Source organism: Stegostoma tigrinum, chromosome 20 (assembly GCF_030684315.1).
Source record: "Stegostoma tigrinum isolate sSteTig4 chromosome 20, sSteTig4.hap1, whole genome shotgun sequence".
Classification (NCBI taxonomy): domain Eukaryota; kingdom Metazoa; phylum Chordata; class Chondrichthyes; order Orectolobiformes; family Stegostomatidae; genus Stegostoma; species Stegostoma tigrinum.
In genome coordinates, this window is record NC_081373.1 from 57855560 (window position 1) to 57873488 (window position 17929).

Consider the following 17929-nt stretch of genomic DNA (forward strand, 5'->3'; position numbering starts at 1 on the left):
GGACAATGGATGAGGTGAATAGCAATGGTCTTTTGTCTATGGTTAGTAAGTTCAAAACGAGGGGGCATAATTTTAAGGTGAGAAGAGAAAGATTTAAAAGGGACTTGAGGGGCAACTTTTTCCACACAGAGGGTGGTTTGTGTTTGGAGTGAACTGCAACAGCACGTGACAGATGCAGGTACAGTTACAATATTTAGAAGACATTTGCCCAGGCACTTGAATAGAAAAGGGATATTTTTCTTTATACATTCACAGGACGAAGACATTATTGCCCATCCCTAATTGCCCAGAGAGCAGCTAAGAATCAACCACATTGCTGGGGGTCTGGAGTGACATGTAGTCCAGATCATGTAACAATGGCAGTTTTCATCACTAAAGGACACCAGTGAACCAGATAGGTTTTTCTGACAATCGACAACGGATTCACGGTCATCATTAGATTCTTAATTCCAAATATTCACTGAATTCAAATTCCACCATCTGCTGTCGCAAGATTCAAATCCAGATCCCCAGAACATTATCTGGTTCTCTGGATTAACAGTCCAGCAATAATGCCACCAGACCAACACCTCCCCTAACACAGGCCAAATGCAGGTAAGTTTAGTTTGGGAAACTTGGTTGGCCTGGCTGAATTTGACCAAAGAGTTTGTTTACGAGCTGTATGACTATGAACTGGCTGCAGAGATAACAGATACATTAGTTCTAACTATGAAAAATTCCTATTGGATTGGAACATAATGAATGTGACTCCTCTATTCAAGACAGCGAGGCAGAAAGCATAAAAACTAAAGGCTAGTTAGCTTAAGATCTGTCATAGATAAATTACCGGAGTTGTTCCTGCAGTGATATTAGCAGGGTACTAACAAACTTTCAGTGCAATCAGGGAGAGTCAATGTAGCTTTTGAAAGGGAAATCATGCATGGCCAGTTTATTAGAGATCTTTGAGGAAATAACAAGGAATATGGATAAAAGGGAACCTGTAGACTTGAGGCACTCAATTTCCAGAAGGCCAGTGTCACAGCAAAGATTCATGGACAAAATAAGAACTCATTGCTGCAGGTAACACATTAGCATGCATAAAACATTGGATAGCTACAAGGAAACAGACAGTAGGCGGTTGTGTCAGAAACTCTCCTAACAGTATTTAGATATTTACTCGAGTTTCCATAGATTCAAGGGCTATGACTCAAGAGCTAAAAAGTGGAATTTGTATAGTCAGAGTTTTGTGAAGTCATTGGGCCCATTTTCTATGCTGCAGAAGTCTGTAAAGATATACTAGAGTTGTTCTCCTTGGAGGACGAACAGCGATTTGACAGAGGTGTTCACAATCAAGAAATGTAGGGGGTTGGGAAGAACACTTTTCCAGATCACTAACATTCATGTAAACTCACTGCCTACAAGGCGATTTTGAAAGGAAACTGAATGAGCATTTTAGGCAAATGAACTCAAGGCTACTGGACTAGGACAGAAAAATGGGACTGGCTAGATTACTCTGGACAGCCAGCACTGGGCTGATTGGCCTACCTCTTTAAGATAATAATTCAAAGCCATGCCCAGTTCTGAAGAGACCCAATATGATCTGTTCTGAATACCAAGAGACAAGTGAAACAAACATTCAAACACAAGAGAAACAGAGTTAACGATTTGAGGACAATATGACTTTTCAAGAGCTGTTCAAAGAGTTGCATGGGACTCTGTTTCTCTCTCCACTGATCCGGCTAGAGCTGATGAGTCTCCCCAGAACTTTCCTTTTACTCAAATAGTAGGAGGGATGTAACAGTCACAAGGTTAATTCCAAAACTGCGTTACATGGGAGTTTCAGCATGAAAGTCAGGGTCTATCAGATGACTACAGAGAAATCTCTAATAGTTTGGTTACTTGAATAAGCAATTTAGGATTATTACTTTAAACAGAAAGTAAAACACGATCCATATTCAAGCAAGCCAGGTATAATATCATCTGATGTCACTATGTGGAATGAATTTTGAGAAAAATAATACAGGCATTTTTATAACAGAGGAGGAAAGTCTAAGGGTAAATTGAGAGGATAAAATATTGGCCAACTACCCTTCACAAACATCTTGTGATCAAATGAATGCAAAAGCATTTTTGCTAAGCAACAACCAATATCATAATCACAGCAACATAAAGATAGCCTGCTCCAGAAGTTCAGTAGTTTCTTCCTAATTATCCAAATCAACAATGAACACTCACAACATAAATGGCAAGTGGTTGAACTGAGCTGCTATTTGGTCAATAGTGATTACCAGTACAGAGTTGCTGCAAACGTTACAAAGAGGCAAGATGCTGCCCCGGCAGGAAAACTGCCAAATATACCAAACAGATAGAGGGCAACTAACAGGCCCAATGCTCACAACTCTGCTGAGTTAACTGATCTCTAAGCCATCAGTGGCCTTAGCAGGAGTGAAGGAAGAACCATCCAGTGTTCCTACTCAATCACTCATCTGACCATCACTTCTAGGGATGTGCAGCCATCTGGTGACTTGAAGGCCAAGTTCACTTGCAGTTTTCCTTGACAGAACACCCTGCTCTCAGTTAGTCCCTGAAGCTAGGCATCAAACAGAGCTAGATTCCAGAGGGATTATGCCAAAGCAAGTCTTCAGTGAAACCTCCTGGTGTCTGCACAGGAGATGATATAGGACTAGTGCTTGTGCCGGTTAACAAATATTCACAATTTCCAGAGTTAAAGGAATACTTTTTAATTTCTCTGTAACCATCCATCCAAGTAAACGATCCCTTGATTCCAGCAACTTACTGTTGCCCAACTAATTCCAGTCAATGTTCTGTGCGTTCAAAACTGCTATGTGATAAATACACAAGTCTGTCACGCACAGCCTGGGCAGCCTGTAAATCAGTAACTGGACAGTCAGGTGAGTTATTTAAAAGCATCCTCGTTTGAGGTGTGGCAGGTGCTCATGCCCCACTACCAGTCGAAGGCTCGGCTGAAATTTCTCTTCATGCTTCTGCCATTCTGACTCTTGTTGAATCCTCCTCCTCCTCCTCCTCCTCCTCTGTTGAAGGAACGTTTTCTGTATTTGGACCCTCCATCTCGTCTTTCCTCCTCCAGCTCTGGTAACTTAGTTGCTACGGTGAGCTGCCAGCGCCGATTGTCCTGCCAGCTTCCCTGTGAGAGACACCACAGCTCAGTTAATGTACAGCATATGGGAAACACTCAGCTTGGGTCATAGAACATAGAACAGTACAGCACAGAACAGGCCCTTCAGCCCACAATGTTGTGCCGACCACTGATCCTCATGTATGCACCCTCAAATTTCTGTGACCATATACATTGTCCAGCAGTCTCTTAAATGACCCCAATGACCTTGCTTCCACAAGTGCTGCTGGCAACGCATTCCATGCTCTCACAACTCTCTGCGTAAAGAACCTGCCTCTGACATCCCCTCTATACTTTCCACCAACCAGCTTAAAACTATGACCCCTCGTGCTAGCCATTTCTGCCCTGGGAAATAGTCTCTGGCTATCAACTCCATCTATGCCTCTCATTATCTTGTATACCTCAATTAGGTCCCCTCTCCTCCTCCTTTTCTCCAATGAAAAGAGACCGAGCTCAGTCAACCTCTCTTCATAAGATAAGCCCTCCAGTCCAGGCAGCATCCTGGTAAACCTCCTCTGAACCCTCTCCAAAGCATCCACATCTTTCCTATAATAGGGCGCCCAGAACTGGACGCAGTATTCCAAGTGCGGTCTAACCAAAGTTTTATAGAGCTGCAACAAGATCTCACGACTCTTAAACTCAATCCCCCTGTTAATGAAAGCCAAAACACCATATGCTTTCTTAACAACCCTGTCCACTTGGGTGGCCATTTTAAGGGATCTATGTATCTGCACACCAAGATCCCTCAGTTCCTCCACACTGCCAAGAATCCTATCCTTAATCCTGTACTCAGCTTTCAAATTCGACCTTCCAAAATGCATCACCTCGCATTTATCCAGGTTGAACTCCATCTGCCACCTCTCAGCCCATCTCTGCATCCTGTCAATGTCCCGCTGCAGCCTACAACAGCCCTCTACACTGTCAACGACACCTCCAACCTTTGTGTCGTCTGCAAACTTGCTGACCCATCCTTCAATTCCCTCGTCCAAGTCATTAGTAAAAATTACAAACAGTAGAGGCCCAAGGACAGAGGCCAGGAATGTCAGGAAGTCCCAATGGATACCAGAAAAACGCAATGCACATCCAATAGTTTGCATATCTTTAATGGGGCAGTTATGGTACTGATGGGACTTGCTTCAATGATTAATGTAAGACAGGAACTAATTTTGATCAGAGAAATTGTCTTTTCTTGTATTTATGTTTTTGGAGAAGCAGCTTTCAGAGGAGAAGAAAAGTGAAATACATTGCTTAACACTTTTTTTGCACTAATGTCTTTAACAACAGTAGTAACAACAGCAAGTTTACATGCTACCATGCAATAACAGGTCCATACAGAAACGCAAATGTACCTTCAAGGTTTCCAGAGAATCTTCAGGAATATCGAAACAGACACCCTAAAAAAAAGACACAGCGGAAAGTTAGTCAATTCCAGCAGATCGTGGACGTAAGATCTCACACTTTAGATCTGACTTCTTCTGTATGGGAGTGTTGCGTTCAGGAGATGTCAGATTCCAAGAAGTCAGTTTTTACAGCATGGAAAGAGGTCTTTTGGCCCATCATATCCATGCAGATCATCAACATCTATCTATTCAAATTGATTTTCCAGTACTCTACCTGTAGCTTTGCATGCTTCAAAACAGTGAGTTCCATACAATTCCAACTCTTTGGGTGAGAAGAATGTTTCCTCCAACCCCTCGAAGCCTCCTGGACCCTAGCTTCAAACTGTGCCCCATGGTTACTAACCCCTCTAAGGGGAAATGTTTCTCCCTAGCTACTCTGTACACTACCACTAAAAACTTTGTACCCAATCAGGCCACCCTCAGGCTTCTCCAATGTAAGGAAAATAACCCCAATCTCTCTTCATAGTTGATTTTCTCCAGCCCAGGCAACATCAGTGTGGTAACCAGAACTACACACAAAACTGCAGCTGTGTCATTAGCTAAACTTATATACAGCTCCATCAAAACCTCCCTGTTCTTGTATTCAATGCATAAACTAAAAAAGGCAAATAGCTCATGTACTGTCATAACCATCTTATCTACTCGTCCTGAGATTTGAACAGATAAATGTTGATGACCGACATGGACGTGATGGACCAAAGGGCCTCTTTCCATGATGTAAAAAGATCTATGACACACCAAAATCCTTCTGATCCTCTGTACTTTAAAGGGTTCTACCATTCAATGTGTACTTCCTTGCTTTGTTCATCCTCCCAAAATGCATCACCCCACACCTTTCAGGATTAAATTCCATTTGCCACTGTTCAGCCTGACTGGCACATCTTTACCATTTCATCTAAGGCTTTCCTCCTCGTTATTTACCACATCATCTGCAAACTTAGTGATCAAACCACCTACATTCAAGTCTGAACAAAGAACAATATAGCACAGGAACAGGCCCTTCAGCCCACCAAGGCTCGAATGACATGATGCTTCTCTAAACTAAAAACCTTGTACCTCTACACGATTTGTATCCCTGCCTTTTCAAATACCTATGAAGACATCTCTTAAAAGTTGTTGTTGTATCCACCTTTGCCATCTCCTCTGGCAGCACATCCCAGACACTTAGCACCTGTGTAAGAAACCTGTCTCTCACATCTTGTTTAAACGTATCCCATTTTACCATAAACCTACATCTCCTAGCAACTGACATCTCTACCCTGAGGAAAAAAACAAACTGACTATCCAATCCTCTCAGAGTTTTGTAAACTTCTATCAGGTTGCACCTCATCCTTTGATGTTCTTGTGGAAGTAAACCAAGTTTGTCAAATCTTTGCTCATAGCAAATACCCTCTAAATCAGACAACATCCTGGTAAACCTTTTCTGTACCTTTTCCAAATCCTTGTAGTGTGGTAACCAGAACTGTACACAATATTCCAAATGTGATCTAACTGAAGTTTCAAACAGCTGCAACATGACTTGCCAATTTTTATCCTCTATAACCCGAATGAAGGAGGCAAGCATGCCATATGCCTTCTCAACCATCTTATCTACCTGTGTTGCCACTTTCACGGAACTGTGGACCTGTATGCTAGATCCCTCTATATGCTAATGCTACTGAGGGTTCTGCCATTTACTGTCTAATTCCCTCCTGCATTAATCTTCCAAAATACAACACCTCGCATTTGTCCAGATCAAACTCTGTTTGACATTTCTCCATCAAAGTCTCTAGCCAATTATATACTGCTGTATCCTCTGGAAATCTTCACTGTCCGTAGCTCCCCCAATCTTTGTGCCATTTGTAAACTTACTAATAAGGCCACTTACATGTTCTTCCAAAACATTTATACATGAAAAACAAGGGTCCCACCACTGATCCTAGTGGAACATCACCAGACATAGATGTCCAGTCAGAAGAGCTCCCTTCTTTAGCTGCTCTATGTCTTCTATGATTAAGTCAGTTCTGTATCCATCTTTTCAGCCTACCGCAGATCCCACGTGACTTCACCCTTCGTATCAGCTTGCCATGAGAGAGTTGTCGAAGGCCTTGCCAAAGTCCGCAGAGACTTCGAGATACACAGTGTCAGGGAAAGCAGCAGAAACTCATATGTGGTTAGCAGACAGCATTTGCACCCAAAAAGGTCCTGGTTTGAGTCCTTGTTTGTGATCCTGTTTCCAAGCCATCAGCTACCCAACGACCCATGTCTGAGATCTAGTTTGAAATTCTCTCGACAACAACAAAACAGAATCCATCTTAGATGGCTTCATAATAGTCCCCTCCGATAGACCGCAGTTCAAGGATTATCCGCTGATGGAACATTTTTCCAAACCCCTAAGCCCTTAAAATTCAAACAGGATAGATTGACATCAAGCATAGAGACTATCCACAATTGCTGCTTGTAGCTATCGGCTTATGGAATCATAGAATAACACGGCAACAGACCCTTTGGTCCAACTGTCCATGCTGATCCAATATCATAAATTAATCCAGTCCCATTTGCTAGCATTTGGCCCATATCTCGCTCTAAACATTTCCTATTCATATACCTTCCCAGATGTCTTTTGAATGTTGTAATTGTACTAGTCTCAAACACTTCCTCCGGTAGCTCATTCCAAACATGCACCACCCTCTGTATGAAGAATTTGGTGCGTGGGACCCTTTTAAATTCTTCCTGTCTCACCGTAAACCTATGCACTCTAGTTCTGGACTCCCCCACCCCAGGGAAAAGACTTTGGCTATTCACCCAATCCAGGCCCCTCGTGATTTTATAAACATCTATAAGGTCACCCCTTAGTCTCCAACGCTTCAGAGAAAATAGCCCCAGCTGGTTCAGTCTCTCCCTACAACTCAAACTCTCCAACCCTGGCAATATCCTTGTAAATTTTTTCTGAACCATTTTAAGTTTCACAACATTCTTCCTATATCAGGGAGACCAAAATTCTAACCAATGTCCTAGAGATAGTAGGAGCTGAGGATGGTGGAGAATCTGAGATAACAAAGTATAGAGCTGGATGAACACGGCAGGCCAAGCAGCAGAGGATCAGGAAGGCTGATGTTTGGGGCTTGACCCTTCTTCGGAAAATGTCCTGTACAGCTACAACATGACTTCCCAACTCCTATACTCAATGCACTGATCATAGAAACTTCACATGCTGCAGTAACAGTGTCTGATGAAATGCTCATTGTCAACATACCATTTTACCCTTTAGGAATCGCATCCTTTTCACTTTGCTTTCCACAGTCTCTCCGAGTTGTTCCTTCAGCCCTCTCCATGCGTAGTTCAAACTATGAATTTCTGTTGAACAAGCCAACACCATTGTTGTATACCCCTGAGATAGAAGTAGTGTGTTAATCATAGAATCATTGAATCTCTACAGTGCGGAAGCAGGCCATTCAGCCCATCAAGTCCACACCAATCCTTCGAACAGCATCATAGCCAGACCCACCCCCTTACCCTAATCGTGCTTCTCCCAGAGCTAATCCATCTAGTCCCTAGACACTATGGGCAATCCACCTAACCTGCACATCTTTGTACTGTGGGAGGAAACCAGAGCCGCCTGAGGAAATTCATGCGGACACGGAGAGAATGTGCAAGCTCCACACAGACAGATAATTAACCAAGGCTGGAACCTAGGTCCCTGGTGCTGTGAGGCAGCAGTGTTAACCACTGAGCCATCTTGTTGTCCATGGCTACTCCCAAATGTAATTAAGGCAAACAAACATACCCACACACATCAAAAAAAATTATTTTTGGTTAGAATATGTTAGGATTTGAAAGAAACGGTTTTTGCATTCTCACGTACAGAAAAAATAATTAAAGACAGCCTGTCATTTTGAATCTTCAAAAGACATTGATAAGGGACCATAAAGCAGTCCAAGATCAGAGCACATGAAATCACAGGGCAGCTAATAGAATAGGTAACAAACTTCAGTAAAAACAATCTGCAGAATCTGGGAAACATCCAAAATATTATTTTATAAGGATTGGTACTGGAATCACAGACATTCACCATAACTATAAAATGATTTAGAACTGGAAATCAGAAGTGCAGACATGACCGGCATGTGGTCAAGGTGCAGCTAATATTGAGAAAAATGGTGACAAAATCCAAGAAATGACCAAAATTGCAGAATTTATATAAAATGGTGAATGGTTTTTAATACAGGTGATATATTTTACTCAAGGACAGATACTCATTACAGTATTGATTGGATATAGGAGCAGAAGGATTTGGGATACGTGTACATAACCATGAGTGATGCCTGCTACTAAGACCAGAATGGAAAAAAATACGCAAAGCTGGGATTCATTTCTACAAAATTAGTCACATCAGTAAAGAACATTAGAATTTAAGAGATCAACAGCACAGAAAAAGACCGTTCCAGGCAAGTCATAATAACCACTTAACTATTCTAATCCCATTTTCCAGGACTTGGTTTATAGCCTTGTATGTCTTGGCATTACAAATGTACATCTAAATACTTCTTAAATGTTGTGAGGGTTTCTGCCACTACCATGTTTACAAGCAGAGAGTTCCAGATTCTCACTTGGGCGAAAGATTTTCCTCACATCTCTTCTAAACCTTCTGCTTCTTACCTTAAATATATGTCGCCCCTGCTCATCAATCTCTTCAGCAAGGGGAAAACTTTCTTCCTGTCTACCTTATCTTTACATATCTCAATCACATCCCCTCTTAATTTCCTCTGCTTTAAGGAAAACAAATCCAGTCTGTCCAATCTCTCTTCATAGCTAAACCACTCCAGCCCAGTCAACATCCTAGTAAAACTTCTTTGCACCCTCTCCAGTGCTTTCATATCTATCTTACACTCCAGAACTGCACATTTCACTCCAGCAATGGCCAACCAATGTTTTATACAGTTCCAGAGTAACTCCCCGCTCTTAAAACTCTATGCTTTAGCAAATACAGCCAGCGTCCCATGCACCTTCTGAGCTACTTTAATCCACCTGCCCTAATATCTTTAGGGATTGGTGTGCATGCAATCAAGGTCCCTCTGATCCTTTGTACTTCCCAGGGTCCTAGCGCTCATCATTTATTCCCATGCCCTGTTCGTCCTGTGCAAATGCATTATCTCAATTATCCAGACTGAAATCCATTTGCCACTGATCAGTCCATCTATATCCTCCTGTACTCTTAAGGCACTCCTCTCATTTACTGCCCCACCAATTTATGTATCATCTGTGAACTTACTGACCAATCCGCCAACATTCAGGTCTAAATTGTTTACATAAACTGCAAACAATGAAGGTTCAACACTGATCCCTGTGGGACCCCAGTGGACACAGACTTCCAGTTGGAAAAATACCCTTCAACATCAGCCTCTGCTTCCAGCCACTCAACTAACTCAACTGTGGATCCAATTTGCCAATTTCTTTGGATTCCATAAGCTCTTTGCTATCAGTCTCCTCTGTCTTGTGGCCAGATAGATAATATTCAGACGCATCCCTGTTTCCTTCCTTGCTCCACTCAACAACTTGTGATATATTTTATCCTGTCCTGGAGATTTATCTACTTTTAAAAGGCCATCGCCACTCAGCACCTCCTCTCCATACATGCAAATTTCTTTAATTAACTGTGACGATATTATTGCTTTAAGAGGTGTATTCTGTCTTTTTTTTAATTTAAATGAAGAACAGTTGAGGCAGGGGTGATGAGCAGTCTGTTCCAAGCCAATAAAGTAAACAGCTTGTGAGGCTTTGGGTTTTTTTTTAAAAAGGTTGGAACAATAGAAGCAGCATGGCCAGGCTGGTCAGGCTCCCATAGAACCAGGGTTTTAGTTTAGCTTTCAATAGTTATTGGGGTTTTGCAGTTGACTGTGGAAGATGTCTCCCTCTCTCAACGATAATTTTCACTCACAGCTAAAAGCTCGGGTTCTCTTTCTGATGCCAGATTGCATGTGAGACATCAGTTTTACTGACTTTGCCTTTGCCAAGGGTACGGTTATGTGATGTTTCTAATTTGAACAGTTGCTGCTTAGTAGCTACATAATCTAGTATTGTGTTAAGTTTTCCAACAGAACTAAGGTATGATAGCTCTTCTTTGTTTTGTTTGTATTTTAACTGAAGGGGAAGAATAAAGTGTTTTGCTTAACGCCGAGTAGTATAACCAATTGAATTACATCTAGAAAGCAGCTCCTGGTACTTGCCTTTAAATAAGATAAAAGTCATGGTCAGGGGTACCTCCTTGATACACATTTGAAGGGGGGTTTTGTCTGGTCCACAACAAACACAGGCCTTCTCACTGATTTCTAAACTCACATCAACTCTCTCACTAGTTGAGTACTGATCCAAAGTATTCATTGCCTTCTGGTTCCACATACAAATTACAACTGCGGTCCTTAATGGGCCCTACTCTTTCCCCTGTTATTCTTTTGCTCTAATGCACCTGCAAACCTACTCAAGGATTTTCATTTATTTAATCAGGTGGAATTCTTTCATTTCTCCCTTAGATCTCCCAATCTTCCTTTTAAAATCCTTCTTGCATATGCTATACTCCTCTAGGGCTTCAGCTGATTTGAGCCCTCAGTACCTGCCATGAGACTTCCTTCATCTCTTAATCCAACATTATATGTCCCCTAGTATCCAGGGTTCACAGGATTTAATGGTCTCACCCCTCTTTCTTAGAATATAGAACATAGAACAGTACAGCACAGAACAGGCCCTTCAGCCCACAATGTTGTGCCGACCATTGATCCTCATGTATGCACCCTCAAATTTCTGTGACCATATACATGTCCAGCAGTCTCTTAAATGACCCCAATGACCTTGCTTCCACAACAGCTGCTGGCAACGCATTCCATGCTCCCACAACTCTCTGCGTAAAGAACCTGCCTCTGACATCCCCTCTATACTTTCCTCCAAACAGCTTAAAACTATGACCCCTCGTGCTAGCCATTTCTGCCCTGGGAAATAGTCTCTGGCTATCAACTCTATCTATGCCTCTCATTATCTTGTATACCTCAATTAGGTCCCCTCTCCTCCTCCTTTTCTCCAATGAAAAGAGACCGAGCTCAGTCAACCTCTCTTCATAAGATAAGCCCTCCAGTCCAGGCAGCATCCTGGTAAACCTCCTCTGAACCCTCTCCAAAGCATCCACATCTTTCCTATAATAGGGCGCCCAGAACTGAATGCAGTATTCCAAGTGCGGTCTAACCAAAGTTTTATAGAGCTGCAACAAGATGTCACGACTCTTAAACTCAATCCCCCTGTTAATGAAAGCCAAAACACCATATGCTTTCTTAACAACCCTGTCCACTTGGGTGGCCATTTTAAGGGATGCTTCGCCACTTGCGAAGATCTTTGCATCCTCGCTCTCCACTGGAGTCGTACCTGAGGACTGGAGAGAGGCAAATGTAATTCCTCTCTTCAAGAAAGGAAATAGGGAAATCCCCGGCAATTATAGACCGGTAAGTCTCACGTCTGTCGTCTGCAAGGTGTTAGAAAGGATTCTGAGGGATAAGATTTATGACCATCTGGAAGAGCATGGCTTGATCAAATACAGTCAACACGGCTTTGTGAGGGGTAGGTCATGCCTTACAAACCTTATTGAGTTTTTTGAGGATGTGACTAGAAAAGTTGATGAGGGTCGAGCTGTGGATGTGGTGTATATGGACTTCAGTAAGGCATTTGACAAGGTTCCCCATGGTAGGCTCATTCAGAAGGTCAGGAGGAATGGGATACAGGGGAACTTAGCGGCTTGGATACAGAATTGGCTGGCCAACAGAAGACAGCGAGTGGTAGTAGAAGGAAAATATTCTGCCTGGAAGTCAGTGGTGAGTGGAGTTCCACAGGGCTCTGTCCTTGGGCCTCTACTGTTTGTAATTTTTATTAATGACTTGGACGAGGGGATTGAAGGATGGGTCAGCAAGTTTGCAGACGACACAAAGGTCGGAGGTGTCGTTGACAGTGTAGAGGGCTGTTGTAGGCTGCAGCGGGACATTGACAGGATGCAGAGATGGGCTGAGAGGTGGCAGATGGAGTTCAACCTGGATAAATGCGAGGTGATGCATTTTGGAAGGTCGAATTTGAAAGCTGAGTACAGGATTAAGGATAGGATTCTTGGCAGCGTGGAGGAACAGAGGGATCTTGGTGTGCAGATACATAGAATATGTTGGCATGTTCTCTCCATATTTCCTTCTTGAATGCATCTCATTGTTCTAAGACAGCTTTATGTAAAGTACCTTTCCCAGTCCACTCTGGCTAAATCATATCTGATCTTACTAAAATAAAACTTTCCCAATTTGAGAATATAGATTTGAGGTATATCAAAACAAAGATGGCTTCCAGGAATAATGTGAGAATCAGATCACATCTAACATCCTGTTGCTGAACAGGATGAACAGGCAGGATTAAATGAGGCCTTCTCCATGAGACAGAAAACTGACGAAGAAGGGCGAAACAGTCTAAAATGGAAGGCCTAGAAAAGATGCTTCTGTTTGGGAAAGATCAAAACTAGAAGCCAGAAAAATTAGATTGTCACGAGTATATTCAACAAATTTTAAATTTAGGACAAATTTCTTGACTCAGGAATTAAGTTATAATGCAGAACTACCTGCCAGACAGTCAGGGAGGAGAATAGCATCAATGCTGAAAGGGGAGGATATGTAAGTGCACGAGGGAGAACAGGTGGAAATACTGATCCAGGTGAGGTCAAACATGATGAGAGGAGAAGCTCCAGTACGTACTGTTCCCATGTTGTGAAATCTTACACTGACAACAAGTTGGCTTTTAGAGCTGGGCCAGACAGAGCTCAGCCTGATGGCTTAATAAAAACCAAAAGAACCGCGAATGCTGTAAATCAGGAGCAAAAACAAATTTGCTGGAAAAGCTAAGCAGGTCTGGCAGCATCTATGAAGGAGAAAACAGAGTTAACATTTCGGATCTGGTGACCCTTCCTCAGATGTGTTCTGAGCCTGATTGCTTATCTGATCAACTAGACCCTTACACAAAATCGGAATAGAAAGTTGGACATGGACAGCAATTGGTTCAGGGTCATGGGAAGGGGAGAACAATTTGTAATTTGTAGATTGCAATTGCGACAGAAGGTGGGGGTGTGGTGGGGAGTGGTCAGTTTAACATGCCAGAAGAGGGTCAGTGGGATTAATAGGTAGGGCAATGGGGTGGCATTTTTATCACGGGGAAGGAGATCAGTGGGAATTTTAGGCAAGGGCTAGTGCAATTTACTTGGAGGGCATGAGAGGATTAAGATCAATAAGGTCAGGAGGGTGGGGTGTGTGCATGCACACACCAGCAACAGGATTGATACAGGAGGGGGGACTGGGATCAACATTGGGATACAAATCTACTCAAACCTTAATGGGGATGAACTATTGGATCCACATGGGACATTTTTCATTCTTTTCTTGTGGAATCTTTTGCTGAACTATTCCAGAAGACAGTTAAGAATGACGCACATTACTGGGTCTGTTTCTGTAGAACGCCTATGCGATGACACATGTAGGCCAGATTAGGTGAAAACAGGATATTCCCTTCCCAAAACGGCTCTAGTGAACTGGATGGTGTTTTAAGGAAGAGTCCCAGGAAGATAAAAAGACAAATAGAATTAGTTTCACTGGAATCATTGTAGCAAAAAGCCGGCATAGACACAATGGGCTGAGTGCTTCAAAGATGTGGTGTAAACACTCCGTATAGCAACATGCCCGACAAAAGGTGATCATAGTCCCCAGCAGAACCTCTGCCAGTGCAGAACGGTAACAGGATGCATCATTCGAAACTTCCTTTAAGATAGTACATATGAAGAATAGGTGAAAGCTCAGGTGCTGACTGTTGGCAGGGTACTGTTCCCCAGCATAAGTTAGCTTTCTAGCATCTCACAACTGTCCACTTGCTTGTCTGACTCAGTGAGGGCTGGTAGACTTCTCACTAATGGACAGATCAAAGCACAGGATTATCTTATTACTGCCCTGCCACTGCTCTCTCTAGGGGAGACAGAAGAGTTGAAATCTGGTTAATGTGAATATTTTCCAGTCTTGTGGGTGGAATAGGGGTAGTGACACCGTCCAGGTGACACCTAGCACATTGCACATTATGGTCAATCTAATACTGCATCACAAATTTAAACCAGTCACCATGTCCTGAAGGAGCTCAAGCCACAGGAAGGAATAAACTGCATACAGATGTAGTCATAGATAACAAGGTGTAGAGCTGGATGAACACAGCAGGCCAAGCAGCATCAGAGGAGCAGGAGGTTGACGGGGGGGGGGGGGGGGGGGGGGGTGGAGGATTCTGAAATAAATAGGGAGAGGCGGGAGGCGGATAGAAGATGGAAAGAGATAGGTGGAGAGGAGACAGACAGGCCAAAGAGGCGAGGATGGAGCCAGTAAAGCTGAGAGAGTGTAGGTGGGAAGGTTGGGAGGAGATGGGTCAGTCCAGAGAGGATGGACAGGTCAAGGGGGCAGGATGAGATTAGTAGGTAGGAGATGGGGGTGCAGCTTAAGGTGAGAGGAGGGGATAGGTGGGAGGAAGGACTGGTTAGGGAGACGGGGACAAGATGTAGTCATGCTTACCACATCCGAGTTCAGGAGAGAACGTTGCTCGATGCTCCTTGCGCCTGAGATGTGTGCCAAAGCAGCAGCCAAAGCCTGCAATGCCCCTCGCTGCTCAATCAGGCTTTCAGCTGCTGGACGGAAGCGCTCAATGGCTGCTGCTGGGATGGAGTCCAAAGACCTTTCAAATACAAATATACCAAGGTTCAGTTGGGTGGAATTCACTGATTATCCATCTGGATTTATCACTGATCTAATATTTCTCATATGATCACAATCTTGCTCTGAGCCAACATCCAACCTACCCACTTGCAACCCCACTGCACAAAGGTGTTGATTTCCTGTTTAGTATGGCTCAATGGCATTCAATGAGAAGTCTGGAAACCATTCATTTACAGTCAATAGCTACAGGTTACTCAGTTTTAATTATAACTCTGAATGTGTCACAGAGGGAAGGCCAACACAGATCACAAACTCTGAAAATGTACTGCAACAAATAGGCAAGCTGTGTCCTGGTCTTGCACCACTCAAATTCTAAATAACCTCTCTGACCTCTGTCACACCTCCACTACTGCTACAGTTTGTCCCACACACCCTCCCATCACTAGGGCCTATTATTACTCATCTAACCCCTCATCAGTTCCCTTCATTTCAAAGATTGAATCCAAATGCACCCCCAATCCAGTCTGGCTGAATACAATCCTCTCTCAGCAGGTGTTAATCTGAAATCACACGGTACCGGACGGCGTCCTTGCAGGAAGCTTCAACAATGTCGGCAGCCGTTGGAACTCCAACACGTTTGAATGTCACTCCCTTTAAAGACAAATTACAAAATGGATTTTTGTGAAAAAAAAGCAAATCTCAAATGCTACAGTTTCCGTTCTGATCTAGATTCATTTTTGACAGAAGTTATTATTCATCTTGCTTACTTTAGACATATGAGATGAAGACAAATGCATTTGCTGTAACTATTGAAAAATATCTGGTAGTCGCCCTGCAACATGCCACAAAGTAGAAAGAGGAGGGAGATGCTGTGGGAAAACATCTGCATACAAGATAACAAACTCAAAAGCGAAGTAAAACAATGAAATGTTGGTGCACTTGTTCATGCCGAGAAGGGGTCTCGTAAACTGGGTGAGCTAGATAATTAGGAAGGCATCATATTTGATGCTTAGATGTAGCTGATCACTGTCAGGGCAAGAGATGCCTCACCCAACACCCTAACTCAGAGTGACCAAAACCAGCAAATAATTTTTCAGGGTGGCAGGGGCATTGTAGAAATGTCATTCAACTGGAAATCCAGAGGGCCAGGTTATTGTTCCTGGGATAGGTTCATATGCCTACCATGACATACAGTGAAATTTGAAGTTTAAAAAAATCTGGAATTTCAAAATATGCTTGTCTGATGCAGACCATGGCACTGGTAAGGTAAAGATTGTCAAGTACCGTAAAAACACATCTAGTTCAACAATGCTGTTTCCCTTTACAGTAGGAAATTTGCCAGTCTGGTCTTCATGGCACCTCACACTTTGAGAAATATGGCTGACTCTGAACTACCTTCCTGGAAAGTGCAACTTGGGTTTTGGCAAGAATGGGACCAGATAGGTTTGTGATGGTCTTTTACAGTTTAACAGCTTGGTGTTAATGAACAATGATATGTGGCTAAGGCAATAAAGCAGAACGAGCACATAGCAGCACTGAACATCACAGTGAAGGCTGCTATGGACAATGACTAACCTCGAGTGGTGAAGCACTCAACAATCGTCAGGACTGTACTTGCTACTAAATTTCAGGCTTAAACAGAAACAGAAGAAATTGGAGCATTTGCAAAAACAGAGAAAAGTGTCAGCAGGGGACAAGAATACTTCTTTGTTAAGGAGTGAATTTGCTTATCCAAGAAGTCTTATTCCTGTCCCCTGATGTTCTCTAGTTTTGCACACAGAATCCTTACACAATGAAATCAGGCCATTCAGCCCATCAAATCCATAGTGACCCTCCGAAGAGCACCCGAACCCCTACTCTATCCCTGTAACCCTGCATTTTCCCATGGCCAATCCACCTAACCTGCACATCTTTGGACTGTGGGAGGAAAGCAGAACACCTGATGAAACGCATGTACCACGAGCAGAAGTTGCAAACTCTACACATTACAGTCATGAGTTTGGAATCAAACCCAGATCCCTAGGCAGGCAGTAGTGCTAATCACACAGCCACCATGTCTATGCATGTTCTCATCTTCTAACTGATCTGCTACAATGAAATCAATGTCATGGTTTCTGTCTGCTGCTGGTGAAGGACAGCTGTATATTCACTGGGATACAGCTTCATCGATACCATCACTTTTCTGAAGCAATTTGTATAAGATACTTCACATCAAAATGCACTTACAGCTTGGTGTTCCACAAATCTCAGATCACCTTCCTCCTTCCGCTGATAAAAACAGATGCAGATCCCTGTGCGCCCAGCTCTGCCTGTACGACCAGAACGGTGAATGTAGGAATCCACATCCTAAATCATTGATTGATCATAGAAAACCTCTGAGAACTTTACTATAAGAAAAAGCAAATCAACTCAAATTCCTAAGTTACAGATCATAAATCCATACCTGAGAACTGCTCATTACAGGGTCTGGAATACTTTAAAACTATCTCAAACATTAAACACTGAGTTTATGTTTAATCATTTTGATAAACACACACTATTTACACAGAAACCAAAACACTGCAGATGCTGGAAATTGAAACAAAAAAAGCTAGTCTAGCTTTGTGGAGATGGAAACAGAGTTGAAGATTCAGGTTCAATGACTCCTTTTTGGAAGTGTATTCAGA

General features: G+C 42.8%; 1 protein-coding gene across 1 annotated transcript in view; it reads right to left on the reverse strand.

Annotated features, from left to right (window-relative positions):
* Positions 1-2704: 2704 nt before the first annotated feature.
* ddx21 (DEAD (Asp-Glu-Ala-Asp) box helicase 21) overlaps positions 2705-17929 on the reverse strand; it is a 34106-nt gene continuing 18881 nt past the window's right edge. The window contains exons 10-15 of the mRNA XM_048550781.2: positions 17490-17609; positions 15841-15914; positions 15123-15282; positions 7772-7906; positions 4486-4530; positions 2705-3145 (exon numbers count right to left, since the gene is read on the reverse strand). Of these exons, the coding sequence (XP_048406738.2) occupies positions 2945-3145; positions 4486-4530; positions 7772-7906; positions 15123-15282; positions 15841-15914; positions 17490-17609 (735 nt within the window). The 3' untranslated portion in view covers positions 2705-2944. The remainder of the gene's footprint in view (positions 3146-4485; positions 4531-7771; positions 7907-15122; positions 15283-15840; positions 15915-17489; positions 17610-17929) is intronic.